A 16,142-nucleotide genomic window follows, 5' to 3' on the forward strand; every position below is an offset into this window, starting at 1 on the left:
CTCTCTTTCTCGGTCTCTTGCTCACTGAGTATATCTCCTTCTCCCCTTGGTTGATCGTCTTGAAGATCAACTTGCAAATAAGTGGTTCTATTCTGGTGGGTTGAGTCAAAACTGCACGTGGGTTTCCACAAACTGTCAATTATGCAGAGGTGTCGTTTTGTTTTTTTTCTTGTCTTTTAAAAATAAAATATGTATAGGAATTGTGGACTTGTCTTATGTATCTCAATAAGATTGTAATATAAAGCTTTTATGGACAGTATATAACTGTACAATGAAATTAGAAATGCTTCACCTCAAAGTGGACAAACTTAAAGATATACACAACAAACAACCTGTATTTAGGAGAGATTTAAAAAAAAATTTTTTTAGAGCAGATAATGAACATTACTGACTCCTCTCAACGGAGCAGCGTTTCACCGGGGCTATGCCCCACGTTCTATTGTGCGCAAACACAACTTTATAACATGTAGGGGGGAAGACACAACTTTGAGAAATTAGGTCTTGTTGAGTGGTAGCTTTGCTAAGTTGACTGCCCGGCTACCGGCACCGTTGCCCGGCTTGAGTAGGCTACGGGACTTCCGTCTGCCAGGATTTTGAACTTGTCAGGCCCGGGGCAGAGGGCTCTCCCGTGGGTGAAGTGTCAGTGTTTGATGACAGGGAGAATGTTAAACTGTAGCAAAGAGATGAATAGCGAGTTCAACCCGGACTCCGGGGATGGTGAAAGCACGAAGTGTCAGGCTGGGAAAGCGGATGCAGAGGGATGAGTTGCAGCTGGAGCTCATAGCCCCAAAGCTAGCACTAGCTCCAGGCATCCCGGGGCTACAGCCACAGACCCACACTCGGCTCTCGTCCCCGATGTCAAAATCCCTGTCGGACTCGCTTTAATCTCTGCGTTTCAGTAACATTGAAGTTATCCTGTCTTCAACGATACAACTTCCCTATCTAAACATAACTTTCTGATCCTAGCTGTCTCTCTTACTCTCTCCCGTAAATAAACCGAAATGAACACAGCGCCCCTACAGGCCTGGAGCACTTCCATTTAAGGCTGAACTTGCAGCGTTTCTGTGTTTGCAGTTGTTTTCTGGTTGTGTGTGTTTTGACTTAAGTTTCGTTTCTGTACTTGCAGCGCGTTTGATGCTTATGCAGTTGTTTTGCCTATTTGCAGCGCGTTTGTGTCTTTGCAGTGTGTTTCAGCCTTTGCATTTGTTGTGGTAGTTTGCATTTGCTTTTGAATGTGCAGCGTTTCTATATATGCTGCGCGTTTTTCTATATGTATGTCGTTTCATCAGTTGCTGAGCGTTTGACCCCTACCGGCCACCGTATTCAACCCACACGTCTAATGGTGATTTGTTTTTTTCAGAGTCAACCAGGTGAAGAGATGTCTGCAGAAGAGCCAACAAGGAAAAGAGAGGAAGAAGTACAAGAAAATATCCATTACGGAGAGATAGACTTCTCCAAGATGAGACATGAAGAGTCCTTTAACTCGGTACAGGGCCGAGGACAGCAGCAGGAGACACTGTATACACAAGTCAAAGTGTCCGGGACAGGAAACAGTGGAACACAGACTGCTGGCAGCCCAGACGATCTTTACGCTAAAGTTAGGAAAAAAATATAACCAGATGAAGATGTAAAACTTCTACACTTTTAAACAACTATGATGTTAACTACATGTTTCATAAAAAAAAAAACATCCACAATACTATCTGAAAAAGAGACAGTAAATATGGTGCAGGGCTGAGCGTCTCCAAACGAGGACATCTGCTGGATGGATGGAGCAATGCAGTGAAGTTGTAATGCAGCTAAAGGGAGTGACAGAGAGGCAGTACTGAGACAGCTTTATAACAGTGTAGATGACCTCTGATTCAACAACATTTAAAACATCTTAGGGTCACTTTCAAAGGTTGTTGGTAAACCTATTGCACCTAATGCTATGACTGCACTATTTGGTGTTACTCCATCCACAGTATCACTTTCCTCCTTAGAAGCAGACTTCACAGCCTTTGTTACCCTCGTTTGCCAGACGTCAAAAATGGATAAAACAATGCCTTCATCAAAACTACAAAGAATCAGATGTACTATGAATGGCTTCCCAAAAAGATTGTGTAAGATGTGTATGCTACATGTATGACTGTTATTATTGTCAGTATAAAGATATGTGTGTGTGTGTGTGAGAGTATGTGTGTGTGTGAGAGTATTTGTGTGTGTGTGTGTGTGTGTGTGTATATGCATATTATTTTGGTTTACTTATTGCCTTGTATATCTCATTTGGTTACTACTTCTATTTTTAGCTGTAGTGTTGTTGTATTGATTATTTTAATGTATGGGTTGCTGCTCTATTTTTGTTTGTTTGACTTTGAAAAAGCTAATAAAAAAGGGAAAAAAAAACAAAAAAACCATTTTGATCATTTGATGTATTTCTCATCAGGCCTTGGTGAATGTTATAAAGTTATAAAGTTGCATTATTAGTAATTCTTTCAGTACAAGGCAACTGAGACACACATCTCACTTTTCTATTTTAATAAACACAAATAGTTTGACATGTCAGTGTGTTCAACATGTTTGATGTTATATAGATGAAACTACATCTGTGAGTGTCTGGTAAGCCTATAAGAGAAGTGGTTGGATATAAAAAGATGAAAAAGAGGGGAAGTATAACAACCAGAGGTAGTTTGTTTTCTTCTAATGAGAACAAGTCCTTCCACTGTATCATTGTAGCTACTGTAGCTGCACTGCTCTCTACAACTAAATGTTTTCATCAGTCCACAATTCTGTTTATTGTCAATGCAATGACTTTTTTTTCATTGATTGTGGAAACTCTTTATTTAATTTAGTCCAGTTTCAACAATGACAACTTTTACAATTCCAGCTGTATTAAAAGCAAAACAATAAACACCTTGTGATGATCCATAGTACTTAATGCAGATCTTTCATCTAAATAAAAAATGTAGCTACAGCGGCCAGAGTTACAACCCCAACCCTTATTATTAGAGATATTTACACTAAAGGAACAGCTGTATATTTGTGGTTTAATGGATTTGGTTTGGTCTTGTTATGAATCAGCCTCTGTATGATGAATGTTAAAAGTTCACCTTAATCATAACCTGTAATCGTATGTTTTTTTAAAAATATGTCACCGTTAGGATTAGTGAACTTTTATCACATAAGAAGAGGGCATTAAAGCTTGCAAGGAGTATGTGGTTGATAATTACCGTCTTTGAGAAGATTAATAGAAAATAAATGATGTGCACACTTCTCCATGTGAGGCAACGAGCAGGCAGAATGCCGACATGTTATATTTCTCCACCTCAGCAGAGACGTCTGTAATTATGTTGTTTTTTTCTTTGCTGCAATTCACATAACACCAGATTCTAGGACATATTGTGTCTCTGTGTTGCCTACATGATCGTGTGGTGGTAAAACATGGTCAACCCAATCCTCCTCTTCCTTGTTGAACATGCCCCACGATGTCTGCATGTCTAAGGGCAGCTGTTTTCTCGTCCACTGCTCTTGCTGGTCTCCATTTGCTCCGCTGTTGCCAGGGTTGGTGCGTTGTTCCTCACCACTGCATCTCTGGAGTCCTTCAGTGTCATCTAAAGTCTTACTTTAGCACATTTGAACTCCTCCGTGAGACTGCTGAGGGGCAGTTTTAAGGAGATACTCTCCATAGAGAATTATGGAAGTCAGGCAGTGTGGGACTACAAGCCACTTCTTAATCTATCCTGTGACCCCTCTTTCCAGCTTCTCCAACGTTGAAGTTGGGACCTCATAGATTGTTAGGGGCCACATGATCCGAGGTAATTGGTCAAGCCTTTGGAACCAATGAAGCTTGGGTGCCATGTTACACATTTGTTAGAGCATGAAGCATTTAAAGCAGAGTCCTTATCACAGTGGACCAGGTTCAGTTCTAACCTGGGTCTTTTAGTGGGTGTCATTCTCTCTCTTTAGTTGATGCTACCTGTGAGGGCTGATGTGTGAGCTGAGAACACTGCCCTCTGTAGGTAGGTTGAGGGAGAGTTTCCTGCTAGATGTGTGGTGGGACTTCTTGGTGTGTGTCGGTAAGGGAGCTCTGGGGAGAAACAGTGACTGTGTGCTTTGGTCAGATACTTAATGAGGTTTCTCTTGTTCATTCAGATGTAATGAGCTGTGTCCTGATTTACCCTGACTGATATACTCTGTAGGCTCATGTTGAAGAGGTAGGCTACAAATAACTGTTTTTGTATGATTAATTGTAGGCCTATCACTAATGTGATTTAATTCTTTAGGAAATTCAGCCTTTGACTCCCTCCCAGTGTCAGCCTGCTGACCTTCCACCTGTCTCCTTTAATCAGGGCCTCAGATTGAGCGAGGTAACTTTAACTGATAATGAAGGAGGGATCTTCTCCAAGGTGTTTTATCTAGTTTATATAAATGATGTTTACCATGTTTTCCTCATTATAGACGAGTGTCAGACTGCTGCTTTGCCTGAATCAGTTCATCCATGTCGTCTGGCTGAGATTGTTTGTTGAACTGGACTCGGCCATGGTTGTTGTGCTCACTGTCCATGTTGTGGTGGATAATTTACTGCGTACCTGCCCATATTTAAACCCATGAATGTGTAACCTTTATGTGAAACTGAACAAACTGGACTTCATGCTTGTCTTTGTTTTATTTTATTTATAGGCAGTGGGGACGCGCTGCGGGGAGTACGCGTGGGATCCAGACCATGCATGTGGTGTGGTCGGCCTGCTGGTGGTGGACACTCAAGTGTTTTGAAGATTGTCTTTTTTTTTGCAGTGTAAGTTGCAGCGTTAGTGATCACAGTGAGCTCACGTGGTGGTATCTAGTGGAGTCTGTGATGGAATCTCCCTGCGGTAAGTACCCTGTCTGGTTATATTTGTTATAGTTTATTTAAATCAGTAGATATAACTTTTAGATATTTATTATTGTGAAATAAAAAATACCTTTCTATTAAACTTTGTGTTGCTTTCTATTTGCTCAGGTACTCCGGCACCAAGTATATCATTTTTAAATAAATATGATTGGTAAACTGAATGCACGTCTCCTGCTCTCCTTGAAGGAACACATTTAAAGCCGGGGCCTATCAGGACCCATAGGTTAATGTAGCCTTCATATCTGTCTTTAAACACACTACCAAAAAAGGTAAACATTTTAATAAAACAGAAGATGTGTCAAACACTAACTTCCTCATTCTCACGGTTCAACCCCCAAAAAACAACACGCTTACAGAGTCAACCCTGACAAACGTCTCCGTCTACAGAATCAGGTTGACTACATGCTGGAGTCCCAGCTGTAGTTCGTGGAGTTCGCCGTGCCTCCTTGATCCTAAATCTGACGGCTCTGATCGTTTCTGTACGGATTTCTGGAAAGTGAACGGAGTCACTAAACCGGATTGTTATCCTCTGCCTCGAGTTGAGGATTGTGTTGACCATGTCGGTCGTGTTAACTTTGTAACAAAACTCGATCTACTAAAAGGCTACTGGCAGGTGCTGTTAACTCCTCGAGCAAAGGAAATTTCTGCGTTTGTTACGCCTGACTCTTTTTTGCAGTATACGATGATGTCGTTCGGTGTGCAAAATGCGCCTGCAACCTTTCAGCGCCTGGTTAATACAGTGCTCTCAGGTGTGGGGGATGTGAGGCGTACCATGACGACATTGTGGTGTACTCGAGCACCTGGGACGAACATATACAACAACTGCAGACGGTGTTTGACAGGCTGAGTGACGCTAATCTCACGCTAAATTTAGCAAAATGTGAATTTGGCCAGAGTACAGTTACATTTCTGGGAAAAATCGTCAGTCAAGGGCAAGTCCAGCCGGTGCACTCTAAAGTAGAGGCTATCCTGTCATTCCCTGCTCCTTCTTCGCGACTTGAGCTCCGCCGTTTTTTGGGGATGGCAGGGTATTATCGTAGCTTCTGTAGCAACTTCTCTGCTGTTGCGGCTCCGCTCACCGACCTGTTGAGTCCCAAGAAACGTTTCAAGTGGTCTGACAGTGGTCAGGGCGCGTTTGACTGCGTAAAGGCCTTAATGACTCATGCTCCGATTTTAGCTGCGCCTGTGTTTGATCGCCCTTTCAAAGTTGCGGTTGACACGAGTGACGTAGGAGCGGGTGCTGTCCTCCTTCAGGATGGATATGATGGAGTTTAACACCCGGTCTCCTATTATTCAAAAAAATGTAACCGCCATCAGCACGTGTACTCCACAATAGAGAAAGGCTCTAGCACTTATTTTGGCGTTAAAACATTTTGAAGTTTATCAGTGTCATGGATGCCAGGTCAGGCTACTGGGCTTTCAAGCTCACAGAGGAATCATCCAAGTTGACCACCTTCAACACTGTTTTTGGACGATACAGAGTTCTCCACCTACCTTTTGGACTAAAATCAACTCAAGATGAGTTTCAGTGGAAAGTTGATGAGACTTATGAAGGTCTAAAAGGTGTCACTGCTATTGTTGATGATGTTCTGATAAAAGGCAAAAGCAAAGAGGAGCATGACGAAAACCTCTGTGCAATGCTGCAACGCTCCAGAGAGCGAGGACTCAAGCTCAACCCAGAGAAGAGCAAAGTCTGTGCCACAGAGGTCAGCTACTTTGGACACCGCATCTCCAAAGATGGAATCAAGACTGATCCAGCAAAGATTTCTGCTGTAAGAGACATGGAGCCACCCAGAAATAAAGGTGAGCTAGAGACTATTCTTGGCATGGTTAATTACTTGTCAAAGTTTGCCCCCATGCTCTCAGACATCAATGCCCTCATGCGACACCTTTTAAAGGAGTCAAGTGAGTTTGTTAGGGATACATAACACGACGAAGCATTCAGGAAAATGAAGGAGCTAGTCACAGGTGAACCAGGTCCGATACTAGCCTACTTTGACCCAAGCAAAGAGCTCAGGTTGCAAGTTGACGCCTCGTAGTATGGACTAGGTGCAGTCCTACTGCAAGAAGGAAAGCCTATTGGCTATGCATCTAAATCATTATCGGACAGCAAAGTCAACTATGCTCAGATTTAGTTTACATCCATTTTGTTTGGATGTAAACGTTTCCACCAATATGTCTATGGCAGTCACGTCATCGTGGAAAGTGACCACAAACCACTTGAGTCCATCATGCGAAAGCCACTGGCAGCAGCGCCTCCACGGTTACAGAGGATGATACTTCAACTTCAGAGATATGATTTCACCATCATCCACAGACCAGGCAAAGACATTCTTGTTGCAGATACCCTCTCCAGGAAGTCACTGTCTGACCACGACGACACCCTCAGAGAAGGTATGGACATGCAGCTGCACACAGTGTACAGTAACTTACCTATTAGCGACACCAGGCAACAAGAAATCAGAGCAGAGACTGAAAAAGACACACAGCTTCTAACAAATACGATCAAAATGGATGGCCAGATGAGAGGAGACAATGCACTGTAAGCATCACAGAGTACTGAAATCATCGTAATGAGCTGTCTCTGATGAATGACATCATCTTCAAAGGTGAGAAAATCCTCATCCCTGCCTCACTACGCACAAAGATGTTGTCTCGAATACATGCCTCTCACTTGGGCAGAGAAAAAATGGTTGGAGAGTGCCCCACCTGTCTCGAGCACAGACCCTCAAACACTAAAGAGCCCCTTGTAAACCACAAGATCCCTGATAGGCCATGGTAAACAATTGCTATATATGTGTTCACCTGGAACAATGAGAACTACATAGTCACAACAGACTATTACAGTAGGTACTTTGAACTTGACAAGCTACACAGCACAACATCCTCTGCTGTCATTCACAAACTGAAATCAGCTTTTGCCAGACACGGCATACCAGAGACTGTTGTATCAGATAGTGGCCCCCAGTACAAGTGTAAAGAATTTGAAACCTTTGCAAAAACATGGGAGTTTAACCATATCACCACAAGTCCATACTATCCCCAGAAAACCCAGAAACGATATTATGACAGGTCAGCCAAGCAGATGACACAGCTGCACGAAGGACAAAACATCTGTTTCCAAGATCCAGGATACTGGAAGCCTGCAGTCATCGTTCAGCCTGCTGACACTAACAGATCTTACCACATACACACACCTGAAGGACAAGAGTACAGGAGAAACAGACGTCACCTTCTTGTCACAAAAGAAACACCCAAACACACACACAGACAGACAACCTGATGACAACGAGCAGCAAACACCACACAGTCCCACATCACTCACCTCACAGATCACAAGTGAAACTGTCCCTCAAACAGTTCCTCACACTGTCCCTTACCAGACCAGGTACGGACGAGAGATAAAGCCCAGGTCTGTTTTGGACTTATAAACTAATGTAAAAGGGTGTAGGCAGATCGCTGCCCTTAAAGAAATAAATAAATGTTCATTTGTTATATGCTGTGATGTATTCTGATGCAGAGTTGATTTTACTAAACATTTTGATTTGGGTTTATTCACGAACAGCACATTATGCCATGTATACTGTAATTACAAGTATGTGTTACGTTTATCTTTTCTAAAAGGGGGGTGTAATATTCTCAGAATATCATTGTGGTTGCTTAGCAACACTGTTGTGTTGTAAGTTAGTAACATGTGTTCCTATTGGTTGCTGACTGAGCCTGATTGTGATTGGTCCGCAGGGTATGCAGATGGAGCCTGTTCTATTTAGTATGTGTGAGAAGTTCACCTTCCTAGTAAGACTTCAGCAGAATGTACAGAGTACACGACTGCAAATAAAGATTCAGTTAAAGCACGTCGTCGTAACAGATACAAAACAAGACGGGTAACTGCCGGTAATGAGAGGGAGATTGCCTGCACAGAAAACCACACCCACATGCAATCACACAGCCATGCACCTCAGGACACACAGGAGAGGAGAAACAGAGAGAAATTAATAACACATACAAGAGAGTAAGGGAGGGGGACTGCAATGAGTTAAACCACAACACTCTAAGTGCAAGGAAACGCCCGTGTGAAAAGTGTTTGTCACTGTGTGGTTCATGACCACTTCTCTGGTTAAAGAGAAATGGTTTAAAGTGACCTGATGATGCTGTTTAAGAAGTGTGATAAGACATGTAAGTACAAAGGAGAAGTTGTATTTACATTTTCTTAAATTTACTGAGAAGTCTAATGTATGTTGTATTCAATATTCTACTAAATTATACACTCATATTAAAACATGAAAACAATAAAATCAACAACCTCAACATACGGCCAAAGCTTGGGGTGTCCAGTTCCTCAGATGGTAGAGCACGTACCATTTAAAGTCCTGATCACAGTGAGTGGACCAGGTTCAGTTCTGCTCCCTTTACTGTTATTCTCTCTCTACCTCAACTTAACTGTCCATCTTACACTGCACCTATCCAAAAAAAGCAAAATAGAAAATAGTTTTAACAAAAAAAACATCAGAAGCAAACTTCCTCATTGACACAGAAGGGAGGATAAAGACGTTGATGTTTTTGTGTCTGAGCATGACATTGTGTAGGATTGTGCTGGTTTCTTTTTATTAGCTTCAATGTTGTTTCCTTTGTATGGAAAGCTTTCAATGTTCTAAACAGAAATAAGGATGAATGAAAAGAGACATTTGAGATGATGAAAATATAAAAATGACTTTTCCAGTTTTATGTGTTTTGAGGGTTTGAATCCAAATCTGTTTTCCATATGTAATAAAAAGATTAGTGACAGTATAGTCCTCCTTCAAGCGGGCGGCCTGTGGCTCTTTTCCTGCTGTACTGCTTCACTGACAAAGTAGATAAGGTACACATTAAGATTGTAACAATGAGTGATGTTGTTCACATAAAATGTTGCACCAAATAGCATTAACATCAAAACAAAACATGACATTAAAAGTGACTGTGAGCATGTTCCAGTTTGTTTTAAGTTTTGTGCGCCCTGTGGAAAAGTATGGAGTGTGAAGTCTCTTTTAGAGGACTGATGATCTGGATTTGTTAATCCCCAAGAGTCTGTATCTGGATCAGGATGATCAAATCCATGATTGATCTAAAAAAGGGATTAAAAATGAGCTGGATCACATGACCCGACATAGAAAGAACCAAATCTGGATCATTCTTATCCACATTAAACCTTTTAAACCAACAGGCCCTCTAGATAAGACAAAGATACAACAACAGCTTGAGGGCCATGTTGCTCGTTTGTTAGAGCATGTACCATTTAAAGCATGAGTCCTTATCTCAGTGGACCAGGTTCAGTTCTAACCTGGGTCCTTTAGTGGATGACGGTCTCTCTCTTCCTCGTCTTAATTGTCCATCTTTAGTTTTGATGCTTCCAAAAAAGGGTAAAAAATTTATTTTTTTAAAATAAAACAGAAGATGTGTCAAACACTAACTTCCTCATTCTCACGGTACAAGAAGAAAGGAAGAAATCTTTTGTGGTTTTTGTGTCTTAGCAGCGAGGTGACTGGTTTGTTACAGTTCTGCTGAAATTTAAAAATTATCTTTTTTTCTACATTTTCTCTGTTTAAGCTCCTGGAGGTTTGTTTGGTAAGAACAGCTATGACTGCTATTTATGTTTTATCATTTTAGTTTTCAGCAGCTTTTATTTTCTTTCAGTGAAAATGACTGTTTTGTTAATCCAACTCTTTAACTAGGACTTTGAAGAGTAACTTAGTTTTTAATTCCAGGTGATGGGTGTTACTGCAGTCCTGTCAGTGAACATGGTAACAGCCATCATGTTACTGACTGTCTTCTCTCTTTCAGGTGAGCTGTTTGTTCACTTACTTTCATTCAAAGATGTTTAATCTGTACAGTTTGAACTTCCTGTAGAAACAAAGCAGAGAGAAGAGTGCAGATAGAGTTTCTTCTTTCATCTCTTCATGTCCTGACTGAAAAGTGAAATGTTTTAGACTGACTTTGTGAACAAGAGAGAAAAAGACCAGAGCACACCACATTACTTCTTAGACTCTCATTAACATCCTCTATATGAAGATCCTGCTTCACATTATAATAACTGATGGTCTGCTTTACAGAAGCGTCGGATGAATGTCGGACTTATTGGTCAGTGCTCTTCATCACTACACCAAAGAAGATGGAAGCACTGAGTGGAACTTGTCTGAAAATCCCATGTAGCTTTAGTGTTAAAAAAGGAAAAGAAGAGTTTGACAACACAAGAGAAACATTTGGAATATGGTTTAAAGAAGACAGAGAGACCTACAATCCAAACAATGTGGTTTTTAACAGTGATGGCACAGTCAACACATTTCAAATGAACATAACTGGAAACTTGAGAATGAAAAACTGCACCACTCTGATTTACAACATGAAGACGACATATGAAGGCGTATACTACTTCAGAATCATGAACTGGCCTTTCAGGGCAAGTGCTCGTTGTGATCCTCTTCACATAACAATCAAAGGTAAGAGAGTTTCATTTTCTTTTAATCAGACTATAAAGGTTTTATTAAGAAACAAGAAATCATTGTCATAGCACGAGTTGAACTCTGATTAAATACTGAGACTCTTTTTACTGGTTGAGATTGAAGGGTCCAATCTTGACACACTAAGAAGCAGAAAAACATTTTAATTTAAAGTTTTTAATTACAGTGCTGTCAGCTTTTGTCTTAACATCATTAGGACCATTTTTTCCTTGTAACATTTTTCAACCCCTCCCCCCTCCTCTCCCATACACACACACACACACACACACACACACACACACAAACCTTCTCCATGAAGTTTCCATGACAGAATATTAACGTGGTAATGATGACAGGCGGTGGCTGGAAGTTTGGGAAGAGTATAGTAGAAAAGCATTTTAGAAAGGACAGTCACTGTCAGCTAGTCTATTGGTTAAAGTAATCTTTGTTTGATTTGAACACACAGATTCTCCTCCGAGTCCCAAACTAATCATCTCAGGAGATCTGAAGGAGAAGGAGTCTGTCACTATAACCTGCTCAGCTTCCACTCCCTGTCCACTCTCCCCTCCTAAACTCACCTGGACTCTCAAACAAGACTCTCTCAACAACATGGAGGAAAACCCAGATAAAACCTTCACGACTAAAATCCAGGAGCAGATCACTCTGACGGACAAACATGATGGATACAACATCACCTGTTCTGCCACATATCCTGTGAATGAAGGAAAAGAAGTCAAGACAGCAGAGGAGACACAGACTCTCAGAGTTTCATGTGAGACAACCAGAGATTGTTATTGGATCCTGTCAGAATGTGATGATTTTAAAGATGTTTGCTGTTTTTAATGAAATACAATTATCTAACATTTTCCTCAGATGCTCCTAAAAACACCTCAGCGTCCATCAGTCCATCAGGTTTGGTGTCAGCAGGTATTCATGTGAACCTGACCTGCTCCAGCAGAGCCAATCCTCCTGTCAGCAGCTTCACCTGGTTCAAGATCAGCAGAGATGGACACATGATCGTATCTGAAGGAGAGTTTTACAGCTTTGATGCCACAGAGGGAGGAGTTTATTACTGTGTGGCCATGAATGATCTCAGTAATCAGACATCACCACTGATCCATTTGAGGGTTGCAGGTAAATGTAGAACTGAATCATCACATTTGTATTCAACATGCTCTCCTTTTCGATCTGTCGGGTTATTTGATTGTTTTCACTAAAAACAATTCTTACTGAATTCATGTGTAATAATGTTACATAAATAAATGAAACAAAGACGTTCACATTAGAGGTTAAAAGATTAAATTAAAGTGCAGGATATCTTACAGCCATGAAAAGCTTTTTCCATCTAGTAGCAGGTGATCATGATGTCTTGTTCCAGAAAATCTGATTTCCGATCTGTTTGGGGTTGATGTCCACATTACATTGAAGATCCTGGGAATCGTGCTGCTCTGCAGTTCAGTCATCATCTTTGAGTGGTGAGAGAAACTGTCTTAAGAAATTAAGATTTGTGGCTTATGTTATTCATCTCATTGCATTTTTATTTTTACAGTGTAAGTGTTTGATTCTTATTTCTTTTATCTGATCTCTTTTTCTTTCAGCTGGTTAAAGTCAAGATGCTTCAACAAACAGGTGAAGGTGAGTTACTAGATGAGGACAGGTTCATCATTCTTTCTACAAAATGAGATTGAAGCACGTGTTATAAAAGAGGGAAGTTATCTGAGTAGCTTTCTTTGAAGATTCGATCAACACAGTCACATAAAATAATTGATCCAGAGAAAATGATGTTCAGATATTCAGGTCCAACAGCAGCGACAGGAGACCAGATGGTAACAGTGAAAAGTGTTACAGGAAAACTTATACTGACTTTGATTTGCAGAGATAAACTCCAAGTGTTGCTGGTTTGTCTCTTGTAGCTGCATCAAAGTCACCACACAGCACTGACACCGCTCTCTCTGTGTTGTTTCATTCAAACAGGACGCAGAAGAAGCAGACTATGTCAACAGAGTGGTTATGATTCAAGCTTCATGAAGGAGAAGAGGATGACTTCATGTTCATCTTAAATGCAATATCTCTATTTCTCTTTTCTGTATTAAATGTTTTTTCTTTGCAGCAGGTTAGTGATGAACAAAGGATGGGATACGACAGGAAGGATGTTTTTGTTCAAAGGCAGATAACATAAAAATACTGTAATGTACTGCAGCCAGATCATTACACTGTGAAGCACTGTGCTGGTCTATGGTATTGTTTTTGTAATTATTTTTTATATTAGCTTCTTTTATAATAATAATACATTTCATTTCAAAGCACTCCATGTCACCTTACAAAGCAGAGATAAAAACAACAGAGTAACAATACATCGATCAAATTAACATTAAAAAGACAAATTTACAGAGTATGAAATCTTTGTGAGATAGGATGGAAAATGATCAGACAGAAAATGCCCATTTTAAAAGATGTGTTTTGAGATGAGATTTAAAAATAGAGAGAGAGTCAATATTACGGATGTGTGGAGGGAGGGAGTTCCAGAGGCGGGGGGGCAGAGACGCTGAAGACCCTGGACCCCATGGTGGACAGGCGGGCGGGTGGTGCAGTGAGTTGAATGGAAGAAGAAGACCTGAGAGTGAGGGTGGGTGTGTTGATGTGCAGGAGATCAGAGAGGTAGAGAGGAGCGAGGTGATGGATGGACTTAAAGGTGAGGAGCAGAATCTTGAAGTTGATGTGATTAATGGAGGGGGGTCATGAGAGGATGCAAGCAGCAGAGCTCTGGACCAGTTGAAGTTTGTGGTTGGACTTGAGAGGGGGAACAGTGAGGATGGGAGATTTAAAAAGGGTGTGAACGATGATGGAGGTACTGTTGGATGTGAGGGACGGATGGAGATGATTTAAGTTACGTAGATGGAAATAAGCAGGCCGAGTGACATTATTGATGTGAGCTCTGAAGGATAGTGTGCTGTCGAGGAGGACACCCAGACTCTAAACCTGAGGGGAGGGAGAAACTGAGGAGTGATCAACAGGGAGAGAAAAACTGTCAGGTTTTGAAATTGTGGATTTGGTGCCGATTAGGAGAACCTCGGTTTTGTCATGCTATTTCTTTCTTATGAAAAACAATTTTCAAAAGACAAACAAGGATGATAAGTGAGACTTTTGATAAGAAGAAGAAACTGAAAATCTGAAGGAATATTTTATTGAAAAAAAATCTTTGATGTTTAAATATGTTTATAGTCTGAATTGTATGTGTAATAAATGAATTAACTTAATGTACTATTGCTTTTTTATAGGCTCCTTCTATGATCTTTATTAGTTAATCATCTGTATTATGTGTCATTTACGTCATGAAAAGCTTACTAGTATGCAGGAAGAGGAAAGTAGTCTGTTCTCTACTTTCCCACTTAAATGTATAAGGAGATATGTTTTAATGTAATGCTGTGGCCTTATTCATGAAGCCTCCTAAATACTAAAAGTTGCTCCTAGTGACAACTTCTAAGAATTTCCCCTTAAAGTTAAGACTAGATCATTGTAATAATTAAACTTATTCACAAAGTGTCTTAGCCCTTAAGAGTCCATCTTAGACTTTTGTCAGTGCAAAGTGAGACATGCATGTTGAGTTCCTGATTACCTCCACAGGTAAATCCAATATCTAATAAATGCTGATATAACTCTCATCATGTGTCCATTTGAATAATTATCACACATGTTAATTTCATAGTGTTCATATTTACATAATGTCTGACTTAATTCTATGATAGGGCCCTATGGATTTCACTGTCTGTCTATGTCCATTATCACTAGAGAGCACTTCTCTCCATTATTTGGATCAACCAATCACAGCTTCTGAAAAAAATATGTCATACATAGCAACGGGGTCAACTATGTCTCCTCCCTTCCATGCTCAGAGTCGCTCTGAGAATGTTCCTATATCACTCCTAAGCCAATAATCCCCTGTAGGATTGTGATTGAAGTGAAGTTAGGAGGTCTCTGAGAGGATTCTCAGAATGTTTGTGAATATGGGCCCTGATGTTTAACTTTCTATATCTGAATGTTCTGAAAAACAGAAGTTTCGGCCCAGGTGACAAAGTACTAATGTTGTTGCCCATTCCCAGTTCTGCTCTGCAGGCTCGTTACAGCGGCCCCTATGTAATAAAGGACAAAATGAATGACTATGATTACATAGTAGCCACTCAACAACGCAGGCGACGTAATAGATTATGTCACATTAACATGTTAAAGCCCTACATTGAGAGACATGCTGCTCCTTTACTCCCCCTCGGTGAAGTGAGAAAAGGAGTTTTGGCGCTGTCCAGTGCTGAACTTATCGATCGGGTCAAAGCGGCACCGGAGCTGTCCATCTGAGATGTTGTCCAAACTTGATGCTTGTTTTCCGTATTTAAATCAGGTCCAACACGAGGAGGTGCTTAATTTAATAAAATCTCATAATTCCTTGTTTTCTGATGTTCTGACTCAAACTCATGTGTTAGAGCACGACATCGATGTGGGGGATTCAACCCCCAAAAAACAACACGCTTACAGAGTCAACCCTGACAAACGTCTCCGTCTACAGAATCAGGTTGACTACATGCTGGAGTCCCAGCTGTAGTTCATGGAGTTCGCTGTGCCTCCTTGCGGGTAAATCTGACGGCTCTGATCGTTTCTGTACGGATTTCTGGAAAGTGAACGGAGTCACTAAACCGGATTGTTATCGTCTGCCTCGAGTTGAGGATTGTGTTGACCATGTCGGTATAGTGCTAACTTTGTAACAAAACTCGATCTACTAAAAGGCTTCTGGCAGGTGCTGTTAACTC

At 40.9% G+C, this 16,142-nt stretch overlaps 1 protein-coding gene across 2 annotated transcripts; it reads left to right on the forward strand.

Annotated features, from left to right (window-relative positions):
* The first annotated feature begins 4,436 nt into the window (after positions 1–4,436).
* LOC132993957 (vascular cell adhesion protein 1-like) lies at positions 4,437–15,005 on the forward strand. Of its 2 annotated transcripts, XM_061063972.1 has the most exons (10): positions 4,437–4,850; positions 4,979–5,093; positions 10,381–10,471; positions 10,612–10,687; positions 10,957–11,343; positions 11,810–12,115; positions 12,217–12,477; positions 12,722–12,818; positions 12,942–12,978; positions 13,318–15,005. In XM_061063972.1, exons 4-10 carry the CDS (start codon positions 10,615–10,617, stop codon positions 13,369–13,371), a joined length of 1,215 nt encoding a protein of 404 aa, XP_060919955.1. In that variant the 5' UTR covers positions 4,437–4,850; positions 4,979–5,093; positions 10,381–10,471; positions 10,612–10,614; the 3' UTR covers positions 13,372–15,005. The 2 variants fall into 2 exon arrangements, with proteins under 2 accessions (XP_060919955.1, XP_060919953.1); XM_061063970.1 differs by having other exon boundaries at positions 4,437–5,093.
* Positions 15,006–16,142: the final 1,137 nt, after the last annotated feature.

The sequence above is a fragment of the Labrus mixtus genome, chromosome 19, assembly GCF_963584025.1.
Source record: "Labrus mixtus chromosome 19, fLabMix1.1, whole genome shotgun sequence".
NCBI lineage: Eukaryota > Metazoa > Chordata > Actinopteri > Labriformes > Labridae > Labrus > Labrus mixtus.